The sequence below is a fragment of the Macrotis lagotis genome, chromosome 7 (assembly GCF_037893015.1).
Source record: "Macrotis lagotis isolate mMagLag1 chromosome 7, bilby.v1.9.chrom.fasta, whole genome shotgun sequence".
In the NCBI taxonomy this organism is placed as follows: domain Eukaryota; kingdom Metazoa; phylum Chordata; class Mammalia; order Peramelemorphia; family Peramelidae; genus Macrotis; species Macrotis lagotis.
The window spans coordinates 208651280-208665866 of record NC_133664.1 but is presented as its reverse complement, the minus strand read 5'-3'; the positions used below and the strand labels follow the sequence as shown (position 1 = coordinate 208665866).

Below are 14587 nucleotides of genomic sequence, written 5' to 3'. Positions count from 1 at the left end.
CCTGACTCCAGGGCTGGTGCTTTATCCACTGCGCCACCTAGCCACCCCCCTTTAAGAATTTTTTCACTGTGACTGTATTTTTTTTTTCACTTCACATCAACAAAGTTTAAAACAAAGTTAAGGAAAATGGAAACTTCTTGAGGAGAGGAATTTTTTTTGTGTTTGCATCAAAACGCATTGTATCATGGGTACATGACTGCTACACAGTTAGCTCTGAATAAATGTTTGATATTCTTTATTGTTGGGTCATGCTTGACTCCTTATGAATCCATTTAGAGTTTTCTTGGCAAGGATACTAGAATAGTTCTCCAACTCATTGTACAGATGGGGTAACTGAGACAAATAGGTTTAAGGGACTTGTCCAAGATTGCTTAGCTAGTAAATGTTTAAGGTTAGATTTGAACTCATGAAGATGAATCTTCTTGATTCCCAGTCTAGTGCTTTATTAGCTTTACTGCTTAGTTGGTTCTTGCCCAATCCCTATACACCAGAGGGGAAATATATTCAGAGAGAAGTAGTTTTGTTTTGCTTTTTCCCGGCTCACATAGCAAGCTTTGGTCCCGGGAACCAAATCCAAGCCTATCTAGATAGGGACATATAGTTTTAGCCATAAGAAGTTGCAGAAAGCAAAGGATCTGCTCCCAATTCCAAAGAACAGTTGTGAACTTTGGAAAAAATCACTTTATCTCTGTAAGGTCAGTTATTCCATCTGCAAAATGAGAGTAATTTTACTGCTTCTCATCTACACCCTCACCCCCCCCTCTATTTTTTCTAAGGATGCCAGGGGGATGAATGATCAAAATGAGAGGAAAAAAATAATTCAGTCTAGAAGTTCAAGATGGCATCATGATTGGGATTAAAATTTTTAAAAAATTACACATTCTTGATTGTCACCTGAATGAAAAGAAATATAGACATGCCCATCTCACTGACAGTCACAGATGGTCTCAGGATATGAGAGATGGGTTAGGGTCAGGGTCACAGCCACAGAGGAAAAAGCATGGGAATGCAATCCTAGGGATTGCTGGGCAGCTGGGAACAACACCTGATATGGAAAATGTCTCTGGCTCTTGGATTTGCTGCTGATGGTGTTGGGTTTTCATGCATGCCAATCTATTCTCATCTTTTAAATTCTGAAATTCCCTTATCTCATCACAACCTGTTATCATTCCATCTCTCATCTCTCTCTTTCTCTCTCTCTCTCTCTCAACTTACTATTTTTCCTCTCAAGTTTTCCACTCTTCCCAGTTTTTCTATTATTTTCAAAGGTACCACCATCCTCTCATCACCCAAATTTGCTCTCAAAGCCCCCATAAACAGTTTATGTCATGTTGATTCTCCCTTCATAACATCTCTTATTTATGCTCTTTTCTCTCTTCTGATATTGCCAATGCCCTGGTACACATCCTTTTCACCTCATAATAGGACTATTGCAGTGACTTTCTGTTTGGTCTCCTTGCTTCATGTCTCTTCCCACTCTAGTTCAACCTCCACTCCTCTGTCCAATTGATCTCCCTAAAGTAGAGATCTGACCATGTCACCTCCCTACTCAGTAAATTCCACTGAATTCCTGTCATCAATAGGATCAAACAGAAAATGCTTGAAAAGACCTCCAAACCCTAGCTCTCTCCTACCTTTTCTCCCTTCTAAATTTTACATAATCTTTCCTGTTTCTCAAACAACTCTCCATCTCCCAATCAGGACATTTATAGGGCTTCATATGTCTGGAATTCTATCTCTCCTTCACTTCTTTTCTTCTCCATTTTCCTTACTAAAGGAAAGGACTAAAGTCCTCACTAAAACTTTACCTTTCCCAATTCCCCTTAATACTAGTGCTTTTCCTCTGTTGATTGCTCCAATTTATCCTGTATATATCTTGTTCATACATAGTTGATTGCATGCTGTCTCTCCTATCAGACTGTGAAGTCCTTGAGAGCTAGGATTATTTTGGGGGTGGGGTGGGGTGGGAGTGGGAGTGGAGGATGGGAAGGGAGGGAGGAGGCTTTCTCTATATACAGAATTCAGCACTAGATAGGCCTGTGAACTCTCTGCTATCGGGAATTATTGAATGAAAAAACTACCAGTTGGTATCTTCTCTTAACAGCTTAGTTTTAAAATATTTTCTAGAGTACTGAGAGGTGCAGGAATAATGCCTGGGTCATGTGGTCAGTCTGTGTCAGAGGTGAGATCATCCTGGTCCCTAGTACAGGTACAGGGCTCAGCACAATGTCTACCCAACTCAGCTATTCCTTGCAACTCTGATGCCACAGGAGCACCCCAAGTGGAGATGCCCAATCCATTCGTACAATTCCCTGTACAACAGTGACTCTTCTCTAGGCATAAACTAGAAGCAAAAGGGAACTATTTCAAACTGTGCCTGACCAGGAATTCCTTCCACAACACTGTGTACAAGAGGGTGTCCCATCTCTTTTGGAAAGACTTCATTGAAGAGGAATTCCTCACTTCCAGAGGCAGTCCATTTCCATTGTTGGACAGTTCTAAGCATTTTGAATTTTTTTCTCAAATCAAGTCTAATCTACCTTCTGAAATATCTGACTTTTTAAAATGAATCAGTGCTGGCTAGTATAGTATTCATATAACTGCTCACATATCATCTGCTCTCTAATATCTTTTATAATTTTCCAGGGATTGGCATCAGGGTGGGGAAGTGGTCCTTGATGTGTGGAATACATTCCTTGCTCACCTCTACCACACCTAAATGCCTCATTTTCTCAAGTTCTATCTCCTACCTGGTATCTTTCTGGATCCTCTGAAGTTGAAAATGTCCTCCCTCTCTTCCTTTTTAAATTACTTTGTATATGTGGGCACTTCACTTTGGAAGTGGAGGAAGTTAGAACCTGTGATTTCATCTGTGTAGGGAATGCTCATGCAACTCTTTCTCAAAGGTAGAAATTCTTTCCTCTATTGCAAATCACTAAGTTATCTGTAACTTAGAAGTTTTAAAAAATTGCTTGGGGCTCTGAAGAGGTATAAGACTTGCCCATGCCCCTGGAGGGGATAGTTTCTCCCTCTGTGATGATAGAGTCAAGGAGAAATTGAGTAACAGAACAAGAATCAGAAAGATGCTAAAGTGGGATGGGATCTTAGCAAGAATGCATCTGGGCAGAATTTAGTCCCATCTTCTTGATAAGATTGGTATTTCTCTATCTACCACACCACACTGCCTTTTGTAATTTTGTTCATGCTTTGTGTCTCCTTTATGTGCTTTTGTATTCTTCTAGTAAGACTATAAGATCCTTGAAGACAAGGATTGCCTTCCCTAAGTACAGTGGTTGTTTAATAAATATTTATTGCCCAAATCTTTGTAATCCATTTGGGGTTTTCTTGGCAAGATATTGGAGTGGTTTGCCATTTTCTTCTCTTGCTCACTTTACAAAGGAGAAACAGAGGCAAAAAGGGTGGAGTCTTGCCCAGTTACACAGCTAGTAAGTGTGTCTGAGGCCAGATTTAAAGTTAGGAAGGTAAGTCTCCTGATTGTAGGCCTGGCACTCTATACACTTTACACCTAGTTACCCACCATTATATCCACTGGGTCATCTAGCTGCCCCTAAATCAAAAGAAGGGGTAACTTATTGTCTGTTCATTTGATTTAGTAGAAAGAAATGTTGCCTTTCTAGTCACCCATTCATACTCAAGATCATTTAGGACTTGTAAGATGACAAAAGAAACAATCCTATTCAGTGTCCCTCTGATAACAAACATCAGGTAAAGCCTAAAAATAGAAAGTATATACTTGCCAAAGGTATTTCCCACTATGATGGAAGGGATCCAAGGTCAAATCCCTTTTAAAAGGAGGGATTCTGTGTAGCTGGTGAAGTCATTCAGGTGCTGACCTTCTTGGTAGAGAATGTTTTCTCACCTGGAAATGTCCTTTATCAATAAAATCATAAGTATAGCCACATCCTAATTATTGTCTTAAGATAGAAATTGAAGTTGGGACAGCTGAGCATAGTGTAGTAGAATTAGCTCTGTAGTCAGGGGACCTGTTCCTAAAGTCTAATGATCTCTCTGGGCTTTAATTTACTAATTTTTAAATTGAGAAGCTTGGCTTAGATGTTGTCTGAGGTCTCTTCCATCTTAAGTTCTATGTAAAATTCTGGACAAAAGATGACACAGGTGAAGGGTATTCTCTCCAGATGCTTTCTGTTAGAAATTCAGGAAAGTTGAGATGGTTTTCATTAACCAGTAGAGGGCAACACAACCTGAGATTCTGGGAAAGAATAGGTGGGGGGAAAAAAATAAGAACAGAGGAATCCTAATGGGATTCTAGTCTTATTTGGCAGTAGAGTTCTTCCAGAAGTTCGGGGCATTTTTATGGTGGTTTAATGGAAATCTACCTAATTTTTTTATGATATTTTTATTAAAGATATTATTTGAGTTTTACAATTTTTCCCCCAATCTTACTTCCCACCCCCACAGAAAGCAATCTGTCAGTCTTTACTTTGTTTCCATGTTGTACATTGATCCAAACTGTGATGAGAGAGAAATCATATCATTAAGGAAGAGACAAAAAGTCTAAGAGATAACAAGATCAGACAATAAGATATCTTGAAATCTACCTATTTTTGAAGGTGGAAAAAGGAGGATCAAAAATCTGAGTCCCCCCAGGAAAATCACTTTGATATTTGGGGGCCTCAGTTTCCTCATTTGTAAAAAAACTAACATAGTTTACATTTAAATCTATTGTTGTCACTTATAGTCGTGTTTTTGTGACTCAATTTATGGTTTTCTTGGCAGAGATACTGGAGTGGCTTGTGATTTCCTTCTCTAACTCATTTTACAAATGGTGAAATTGAGGCAAACAGGGTCAATTGACTTGCCCAGGGTAATGCAGCTAGTAAATGTCTGAGGCTGGAGTCCTCTTCACTCCAGAGCTGGTGCTTTATCCACCACACTATCAAGATGCTCTGATCTTAAGACTTGAAGAGATATTGAAAATCTGATTTATGCCAATTTCACTCATACCCATTCAGACTTAATTTAATTTAACCATCAAGGTGCTGGACTACTCTCAGTGTGGGGAATGTGGGAGCTACTGAGCAGCCTTAGTGAGTTTTGTAGATTCCTTGGAATCTAGGCTGAGCTTGGGAATTGGTGGCTGCCTCAGAGAGAATCCCTTTTTCTGTTCCTGATCATACTACTGACAAGGAGGGACAGAATCTAGTCAGCAAGTGAGGAAGAGCCTGAGCCTTAGGGAGATGTGTGTGGGGTGTTAACTTGGATTAATGCTTCTCAGACAGGGCAGTCCTGCTTGCTTGGTACCTGGGGAAAGGACAGCATGGATTCAGAGGCAACAGGGTATGACAGAAAGCCTCCAGATAGGGAAATTGGAAAATTTGTTTAATGTCATCATAGATCTAGAATTATAAAAAACCCGAGAAAACTATAAAGCCCAATTTCCTCATTTCACACTTGAGGAAACTTAGTCACTGAAAGGTTAAATGTCATAAGTCATAAAGGAAGTAAAAAATAGAGTGTAGACTTGAACTAAGATCTTTTGATTCTAGATCTAGTTATCTTTCCATTATACCACATTGTCTTTATTCTCTTTATTTTTCTCTCAATTTTTTCTTCCTCCTCCCTTCATAACCTTGAATGCAGTAGGAAGAGCTTAGAAGCATCCCATTTAGATTCATAAGGACCTAATTTACTTGTGCTTCCTGGAACAGCCCACTTTTTTGTAAATCAATTTTCTGTCATCCCATTTTTTTCTCTAGCTTTTCTTCAAGCCATCTGAATCCTTCTGTGGGGAATACCATTCTTATTTTCTGGAATGCTAAAGAATCAGTGTCCATTATTTCAAATCCTACCTAGCTCTAAGAATCTAAAGGAAATTGGCAAGTGGTCCAAAATTGTTACTATCCACAGAGGTGAAAGGAATATCTTTTCATTTTCTAATTTGGGGGTGTCAGGCCAGGGCAACCCTCGGTCATGTTACAATGGGATAGACTTACCTGAAGACAAGCAACTCCAATCCCAACAGCTCCCATAAGTAGGAGGTGATTGGCCAGAAAATGTTCTAATTTGGTGATACAGCCACCCTGTGAGGGAAACAAAAGGAAAGTGTTCACCAGTAGGGGAAAGGCCTAAGGGGAAGGGAGTAACACTAGTTTAGGAATGGGGAAAGATATCAAGAATTTGGAAATTCACAGGGGTCATTGTGGTATAGTAGATAAATCACTACTAGTCTTGAAACCAAAAGACTTGAGTTCAAATTCTAACTCCAATATTTATTAGCAGTGTGATTCTGGGCAAATTACTTAATCTAGGCCTCTGTTTTGTTATTTAAAAAAAGCAGAATAATAATATTTTCACTGACTATCCCAAAAAATTGTGTGGAAAGTCCTTTGTAAATCTTAGTCACATAAGTCCAAAGGGGCAAACTTATGAGCAATCCTCTGCTGGTCCCAAGGTCAGTCCAAATCTCAGGTATGAGGGTGGGTTTTTGAGGAGGATGAAGTTAATAAGTTTCTTTTTTTTTTTTTTAAGGTTTATGCAAGGTAATGGGGTTAAGTGGCTTGCCCAAGGCCACACAGCTAGATAATTATTAAGTGTCTGAGACCGGATTTGAACCCAGCTACTCCTGACTCCAGGGCTGGTGGTTTATCTACTGTGCCACTTAGCCACCCCTGCTGCACCACCTAGCCACCCCTTAAATTTCTTTTTTTAATGTTATTTTATTTTAATTTATTTTTTTAAATTGCATGCAAAGGTAGTTTTAACATTCTCCTTTTTTGTAAGCTTTTGAGTCCCACATTTTTCTACCTCTATCCTTTTGCTCCCCTCTTCCCATAACATCAAGTAATCCAATATAGGTTACACATGTACAATCATATTTAACATATTTCATATTAGTCACGTTGTACAAGTAGAATTAGAAAAAGCATGAGGAAAAAATATAAAACAAGTTTTTAAAAGTAATCATAGTATTTTGCTCTGCATTATCCATGGTTTTTTTTCCCTAGATGTGAATAGTGTTTTCCATTGCCCTTGATTACTGAACTTCACTCTCCTCCCTTGCTTTTCCCTCCCTTCCATTTCTAATGAAGGGGAGTACTGTCTTGGGTCTCCTACTTACCTCTACTTTATATATGTTAGAAGGGTGGGCCCGCTGACCACAGAGGACCACAACTGTCTTACAACAGCTATCAGGCACCTTACGGCCCTCAGCTTCTGGAGACTGGATGTAGATGCTGAACTCCCAGTCTGCTGAACTGTTGCTGCCACAGCACCTGAACTAGGGGGCAGAGAGCACAACTTGAAAGCATTGCAATGGTGGGAGGTACACTTGCAAGAGAGCCCCTACCAATAAACCCCTAGTGAGGTAGCTAGCCAGGAGACACAGAGGAATAGGAGGATGACATTTTAAAATGACTTTTAGAATATTTGTAATATCATGATTATTTTATCCTGTGGAATATTGGTATTATTTTGTATTAAATCAAATTATATTTCAAGGGGCTAGAAGAGGGGAGGTGGAGGCTCCCTTAAATCTTTCCATCACCCCTGCCCCATGTGAATTTAGAGAACCTGCAGGCAAAAGATCCAAGGTAGGTGAGTTAATTAGCAAGCCAGAAAATATAGGAAAAAAGAGTAGGCAGATACCTTGGGTATAACACTATTTAGTGGCACAGTATTTTCGTTATGGTCTTAGAACATTTTCCTTGTTCACCTGGTTCTATAGTAGGACAACCAGTTCATGTTTCTGATCACTATCCATAAATTTTCAGAGATCTAGATCAGGAGTTCTTAATCCTTTTTTTTGTCATAGACCCTATTAGTTGACTAATGGATCTATGAATTTCTTCTCAGAATCATGTTATAAAATTCATAAAATAAGATAAAAATTACAAAGGAAACTATATTGAAAAATTGTTATCAAAGTTCTAGAAAATAAGTTCACAGACCCTCAGGTTAACAGCCCATGATTGTCGAGGGTCCATAGCATACTGAACAAAGCCTTGTGGAAAATTAAAGGAGGACACAGCCAAACGTTATATAGAATGAGAGGAAATAAGAGAGTTTATCCTACATGGATGCGAGCACAAAATTTTGGAAATCCAGAAGTGATGCTTTAAAAAAATGTAAGAAAGAGACCTGAAAAAAAGAGGGAAATGTTGAAGAAATAGAAGAATTGTAACAGAGGGAAAAAGAAAGAGAAAGAACCACTTGATAATGGAGCAGTGACAAAGAGTGGTTCAATCAACTAAGGAGTCCTTAATAAGCTCCTGAGGCATTGTGATAGGCATTGGAGATACAAAAATAAACAAAAAAACAAACAAAAGAAAAATCTCTTCTCTCGAGGAACTGCCATTTTTATCAGGTAGGTTCTTCCCTAAAAGGACAAAGCTAGACTCTCAGAGGATGAGACAGCTATTGTCCTCCAGGGAAAACTGATGGAGACTCACAGGCCCTGACAGGAAAGATAGCATAACAACCACCACAAAAACAATAACAACAAACAGCTGACATCTAAATCCTGATTTATGATTTGCAAAGAGCAAATGTCTCCATTTTTGGAAAGAGGGAAGAGGGTGGTTCCTGCCAACTAAAGGCCAGTGATCTTTATTCTAATTCATGCCATTAAACATTTAGAAAAGAAAGCAGTGAAAAAGAACCAGCATGACTCTATAACTCTAGTTAGGACTGGTCATGCAAGTTCAAGCTTCATTTTCTTTTCTGACGAGGTTAATTGACTAGTGGATAGGAGAATGCCTTAAAAGGTATTTGAAAAAAGTTTCTCATGCTATTCTTTTGGAAAAGATGAAAAATTATAAGATTAATTGATGATGGCCAGGTGAATTAGAAAGTGGTTTAAGGACTGGGCTCAAAGAACAGTCATGAATAGCTTTGTGTCTTCTTGGAAGAAGGACTCTGGTGGAGTGTTCTAGAGATCTGTGTATGGCTTTGTGCTATATCTCATTTTTCTCAATGACATTGATAAAGGCATAGATGAAATATTATAAAATTTTCATACATCACAAAGCTTGGGGGGATAACTACATACTATATGATGTATTTAAGATTCAAAAAATCTTAGGCTAGGAAAGTTAGGATGTATCTAATAAGATAAAATAGTAATTTAATAAAATGAAATCATATAGTGTGATAAAATTCAATAGGAACAAATGTAGAGTTTCACACTTGGATTAAAAAAAATTAACTTCAGAAGTATAAGATAAGGAGTGGCTAGATGGCAGGGTGGATAGAGCACTGGCCCTGGAGTCAGGAGTACCTGAGTTCAAATTTTGCCTCAGACACTTAATAATTACCTAGCTGTGTGGCCTTGGGCAAGTCACTTAACCCCATTGCCTTGCAAAAAAAACCCCCAAAAAACTGAAAAAAAGAAGTATAAGATGGAGAGGTGTGACTATATAACAATTTGTCTTATCTATTCTTCTTTTTTCCCTCTGTAGTAACAGAATCTCAGGGGGCCTTAGAAGCATTCTAGTCCAATAAGTAATTGTACAGGAATTTTCTACAAGTTAACCACAGCACATGAGTCATCAAGAATACCTTTTGAGGTAATCCATTCTATTTTCCAGACAAGTTCTTATTATGACATTTTAGCGTTCATTCTTTCTTTGTAAATTCTACCTATTTTTCTTAGTGCTTCACTATTGTAATAGTTTAGCCAAAAGGCACTCAAAGTTTTGTTTGGGAGGAGGTATTGAGTGGAAAAAGAATGTAAATGAGATGTCATCAAAAGTAGAATTGACAAGACTTGTCAGTTGGTTGTGAATTTAGGTTGTGAACCTGAGTGACTTGATGAATGGTTGTGCTCTCAATAGAAATAGAGAAGTCTGGAAGAGAGCAAGAACAATTCTAATCACCCTTTCACCTGAGAATGCTTTGGCTACCTGAAGACAGCTATAATTCTCTGCTTAAGTCTTCTTTTATCTAAGCTAAACATTTCCAGTTCCCTCAAACAATATTCATGACAAAGTCTCCAATTCTCTCCCCATCCTGACTTCCCTACTCAGGAAGCTCTGAAGCTTATTCCTCCTAAAACATTAGGAACTGAAAACAATACTTCAGAAGTGATCTTATGAGGACAGAATATAGCTGTATATAAAATCATCACTTCCTTTTTTTTTTTAGGGTTTTTTTTTTAGGTTTTTGCAAGGCAAATGGGGTTAAGTGGCTTGCCCAAGGCCACACAGCTAGGTAATTATTAAGTGTCTAAGACTGCATTTGAACCCAGGTACTCCTGACTCCAAGGGCCGGTGCTTTATGCACTAATCACTTCCTTTTTTTATGAACACTGTGGTTGTCTTAATGAAATATAAGATTATTTTAGCTTTTTTGTCATACATATTGCACTGTTGACTCATATTGAACTAAATTCTTATTAGTGAGAATAATGAATCCTGTGAAGTGGTTGCATTATTTGAATTCATATTGCATATTTACATTAGGCTCAAACCAATTGCCATATTTTAAATAATTATAACTTCATATAGAGCAGATTTGAATATGTACAACCACTTCACAAAATTCATTATTCCAACTAATTGGGACCTAGCTTTAATGGCCCACAAAAGACTCTCCCCCACTTTTTATTCAAATGAAAAAATAATTTTCATATTTAGTCACTTTCCATATACTTCTGAAATAGATTTTTTCTGTACAAAAAGCATATGACTTTACATTTATCTTTTGTTAAAATTCATCCTATTAGACTTGAGACACCATTATACTCTATTAAGATCTTTTCAGTGCCTGAATGTATCTATCCTTCAGAATGTTATTCATCTCTTTCCCATTTATGTTATTTGCAAACCAATTCTCATGTTATAGTCTCCTGCCCTCTCATCACTCGGATCCTCTACTTTTAAAAAAAATTATTTATTTGGTTTTTGTAAGGCAATGGGGTTAAGTGCCTTGCCCAAGGTCACACAGCTAGGTAATTATTAAGTGTCTGAAGCTGGATTTGAACTCAGGTCCTCCGGACTCCAGGGTTAGTGCTGATCCTCTACCTTTTGAAAATTCTCCCTTTATTAATGTCCTTCCTAAAAAGTGGCAACTTGAAAGGAATACAAAGCTCCAAAGATGGTTGGACTAGAGAAAGAAACAATAGAGCATCCATTTGGTAGCAGATACTATGCCCTGTTAAAAACAACTTAAAATCAAATTAAGGGAAAGAATGCTATAGGGCAGTGATTCTCAAATGATTTGATCTCCAGGTCCCTTTAAAATCTTTTAAAAAATTTATTTATTTATTTACTTATTTAAGGCAATGGGGTTAAGTGATTTGCTCAAGGTCACAGCTAGGCAATTATTAAGTGTTGGAGTCTGGGTTTGAACTCAGAGCCTCCTGACTCCAGAGCCGGTGCTCTATCCACTGCACCACCTAGCTGCCCCTCTCTTTACACTTAAAAATTATTGAGGCCCCCCTCCTCCAAAGAGCTTTTGTTTATATGGATTATATCTATTGTTATTTACTGAACTTAGAAATTAAAATATCTTTGCATTATTATGAAAATAATTTTGACTGCATTGAAAGGGTCTTGGGGATCCTTGGAAGTCCACAGACCACACTTTGAGAACTACTCTCATAGTGTATAGTGAACTGACTCAGGAAAACTTGTGATCAAAATATGCCTGACAATTTAGCCATACAACTATTAACAGCAACTCCATACCTTTGACAAATTTTTATTACTATACATTCTAGTATAATTGATGGTCATATACATGGAGAGATTTTTTTGTTATCTCTACACTATGGGAATTATTTGTACCCAAGAGGGAGATCATTTGATTACTGCTCCAAAAACAGGCAAATGCCTTTGTAAAGTAAAAATAATTTTTATTAAGTAAGAATACTTATTAACTGAATCAGTCAATCTGAATTGAGTATGAATAGGAGAGGCTTGGCCACTCTCTAAAGAATTTATAGAAAAGGGATGAACTATTTCAGAACCAGATAGAGAATCAGAAGAACTGTGAGGGAAGGGGAAGTATCTGGGTCATCCCAAACTGAGCCAAGAATCTGTAGCTCCTGAACAACCAACAAAGGGTGAAAGAGAGGGCAGGACTGAGCTGTAGATGAAAAAAGAGAAACCATATTGAAGGCTCTGCAGATTTCTCAGAGCAGAAGAGATACTATGGACTGATGCCACCATTAAACCCACTTACAAGGACTGAAATCCTGGGGAAAAAATAAAACTTAATTTTTCCTCTGACTTCCCCTTCCTTGTCTACCCACAGAAACTTTAATATAATTTGTTGTTTTGTTACCAGAACATCTCCAGTAACCTGATTTTTGCCTCAATTACAAAGAGAATAGGAATTAACTAGATGCAGATATAAATGTAAATTTATGCAGAGAATTCAACCTCTGCCTAAATATTAGGAATTTTCCTCACTGAAGGCCTGGAGAGATTGTGATTAAATTGATAACTTTTATTTTAAAATGAACTTCTTAAAGTCTCAGAGGAAGGAAGCATGTGGATCATGAGACCTAGACATAAAATGAGTTAATTATCAAAACATGGTGTTATGCAATGGAAACATAGGTCCAGATATAAAAAAATTGGGACAATATTTTCTCCTTTCTAGTTCTTTGGCACTGTGTGTACCCTCTATGGTCCTTTAAAGATCATTAACAATGTCTCAGTAATTATATCTGCTGGTTCTGTAAAAACCTTTTGAATTGTACTCATTGAGGGCAGCCTTATTTTTTGGAAGGTGAACTTTGACTTTTGTCCTGTCCTTGGACTTGGATGACTCAAAAAGAGAGAGTGAGGTTGAAAATTTTGCATAGCTCTGCTTCATTACAATATAATTCACACTCAAGTCAAGACATCACTCATGATGTCATTAGTCTTTTTCAAAAACAACAGGGGCAGCTAGGTGGTTCAGTGGATAGAACACCGGCCCTGGAGTCAGGAGTATCTGAGTTCAAATCCAGCGTCAGACACTTAATAATTATCTAGGTGTGTGGCCTTGGGCAAGCCACTTAACCCTGTTGCCTTGCAAAAACCTTAAAAAACAAAAACAAAAAAACCAACCCCTCCAAAAAACAAAGGACAAACAACAATTACAGTTTTGGACCAGTCATATGATTTTTTTGGTATGGGAAGCTACAAGTGAAGAAGTTCCCTCTTCTAGAGCAAATTAGCACCATTTTTGACATTCTCGTCTGAAAGAGTTAACTTGGAACACTAAGAACTCAAGTGACTCACCCAGGATAGTCAAGAAAGTCAAATTCTTACCCAGGAGTTTATATGTGTTAGAGTGAAACTTGAATCCATGCCTTCTTGACTTTAAGGCCAGTGCTCCATCCACTATACTTAGCACAGGCATAATACCTAGGTGGTTTGCTTCTGCTTCTTATCCCCATCTGACATCTCCCTGGCATTATCCCTCCTCCTTTAGTGCAGATACTGATAAAGAAATGACTCTTGTTCTTGCTCAGGTCAATCCCTCTACATGTAGTTTTATATCCCCTCCCATCTTTTCCAGAAGATTATCTCTACTTTGATCAACCCTCTCTAATTTTTTAATCTCTTCCTGTGACTTAGTTACATATACTCTGTCCCTTATAAAAAAATCCAAAAAACAACCCTCCCACAAAACCCTAGAAAACAAGTTTTCCCATCTTTAAAAAAATAAGCACCCCCCAACCCCTATTAAACCCTACCATGTTGGCTATCACCTATCATCTTTCCTTTCCATTTTCAGGCAAACTCCTGCAAAAAACCATCTATATTCATTGTTTCTATTTCTTCTTTTCTAAGCTCTCTTGAATCTGGTTCTCAAATCTCATCATGCATTTGAAACATTTTCCCAAAGATTCCATTTTTAAAAATCACTCCATTAAAAGGATTTTTTTTCTCAACTTCCATCCTTCTTAACTTGCCTACAACTTTTGATATTGCTAATCATTTTTTCTTTGATGGCATCTCCTAGATTTTTGTAATCCTACTCTATTGCTCCTCCTCTTTACCTGTCTGAATATCTCCTTGCCTGATCTTCCCTGTCATATTCACTAAGAATGTTTATCAAAACTATGTCTTGGGCCCTCTTTTCTTTGTTCTATACTCTCTAACTTGGTGTGACCTCAGCAACTTTCAAAGTTTCAATTATTAACTCTAATAATATTCTATAATTAAGGCAATAGGATCCTGTTCCTCTGCCCTTCCCACTTTACCTAGTTCAAATTGTTGACTTTTGTACTTTTTTTCTTTTAATTATCTCTTCATAATCTACCCTCTAAAGCTGGTTTGCTCTCCTTATGACTCCCTCCTCCTTCTTAATCTCTTTTCTTCTTTCTCATTTCCCTACTTGTTTCCCTGGTGAATTTTATGTAAACACTTCTGATCTCTACAAAGAATTATCTTTCTTGATTTCTCTTGCATTCTGTGTTTCTATTCTATTTCTGTTCTAAAGACTTGCATCTAGAAAGATTCTTTTATTTTATTTTATTTTATTTTTTTAGATTTTTCAAGGAAATGGGGTTAAATGGCTTGCCCAAGGTAATTATTAAATGTCTGAGGCTGGATTTGAACTCAGGTACTCCTGACTCCAGGGCCAGTGCTCTATCCACTGCGCCACATTA

General features: G+C 37.7%; 1 protein-coding gene across 4 annotated transcripts in view; it reads right to left on the bottom strand.

Annotated features, from left to right (window-relative positions):
- Window positions 1-14587, bottom strand: part of TSPAN11 (tetraspanin 11) — a 143703-nt gene that overhangs the window by 5611 nt on the left and 123505 nt on the right. For all 4 annotated transcript variants that reach the window (XM_074194641.1, XM_074194638.1, XM_074194639.1 and 1 more), the window contains 2 exons: window positions 7100-7258; window positions 5976-6062 (listed from right to left, as the gene is read on the bottom strand). In XM_074194641.1, coding sequence (XP_074050742.1) covers window positions 5976-6062; window positions 7100-7258 — 246 coding nt within the window. The remainder of the gene's footprint in view (window positions 1-5975; window positions 6063-7099; window positions 7259-14587) is intronic.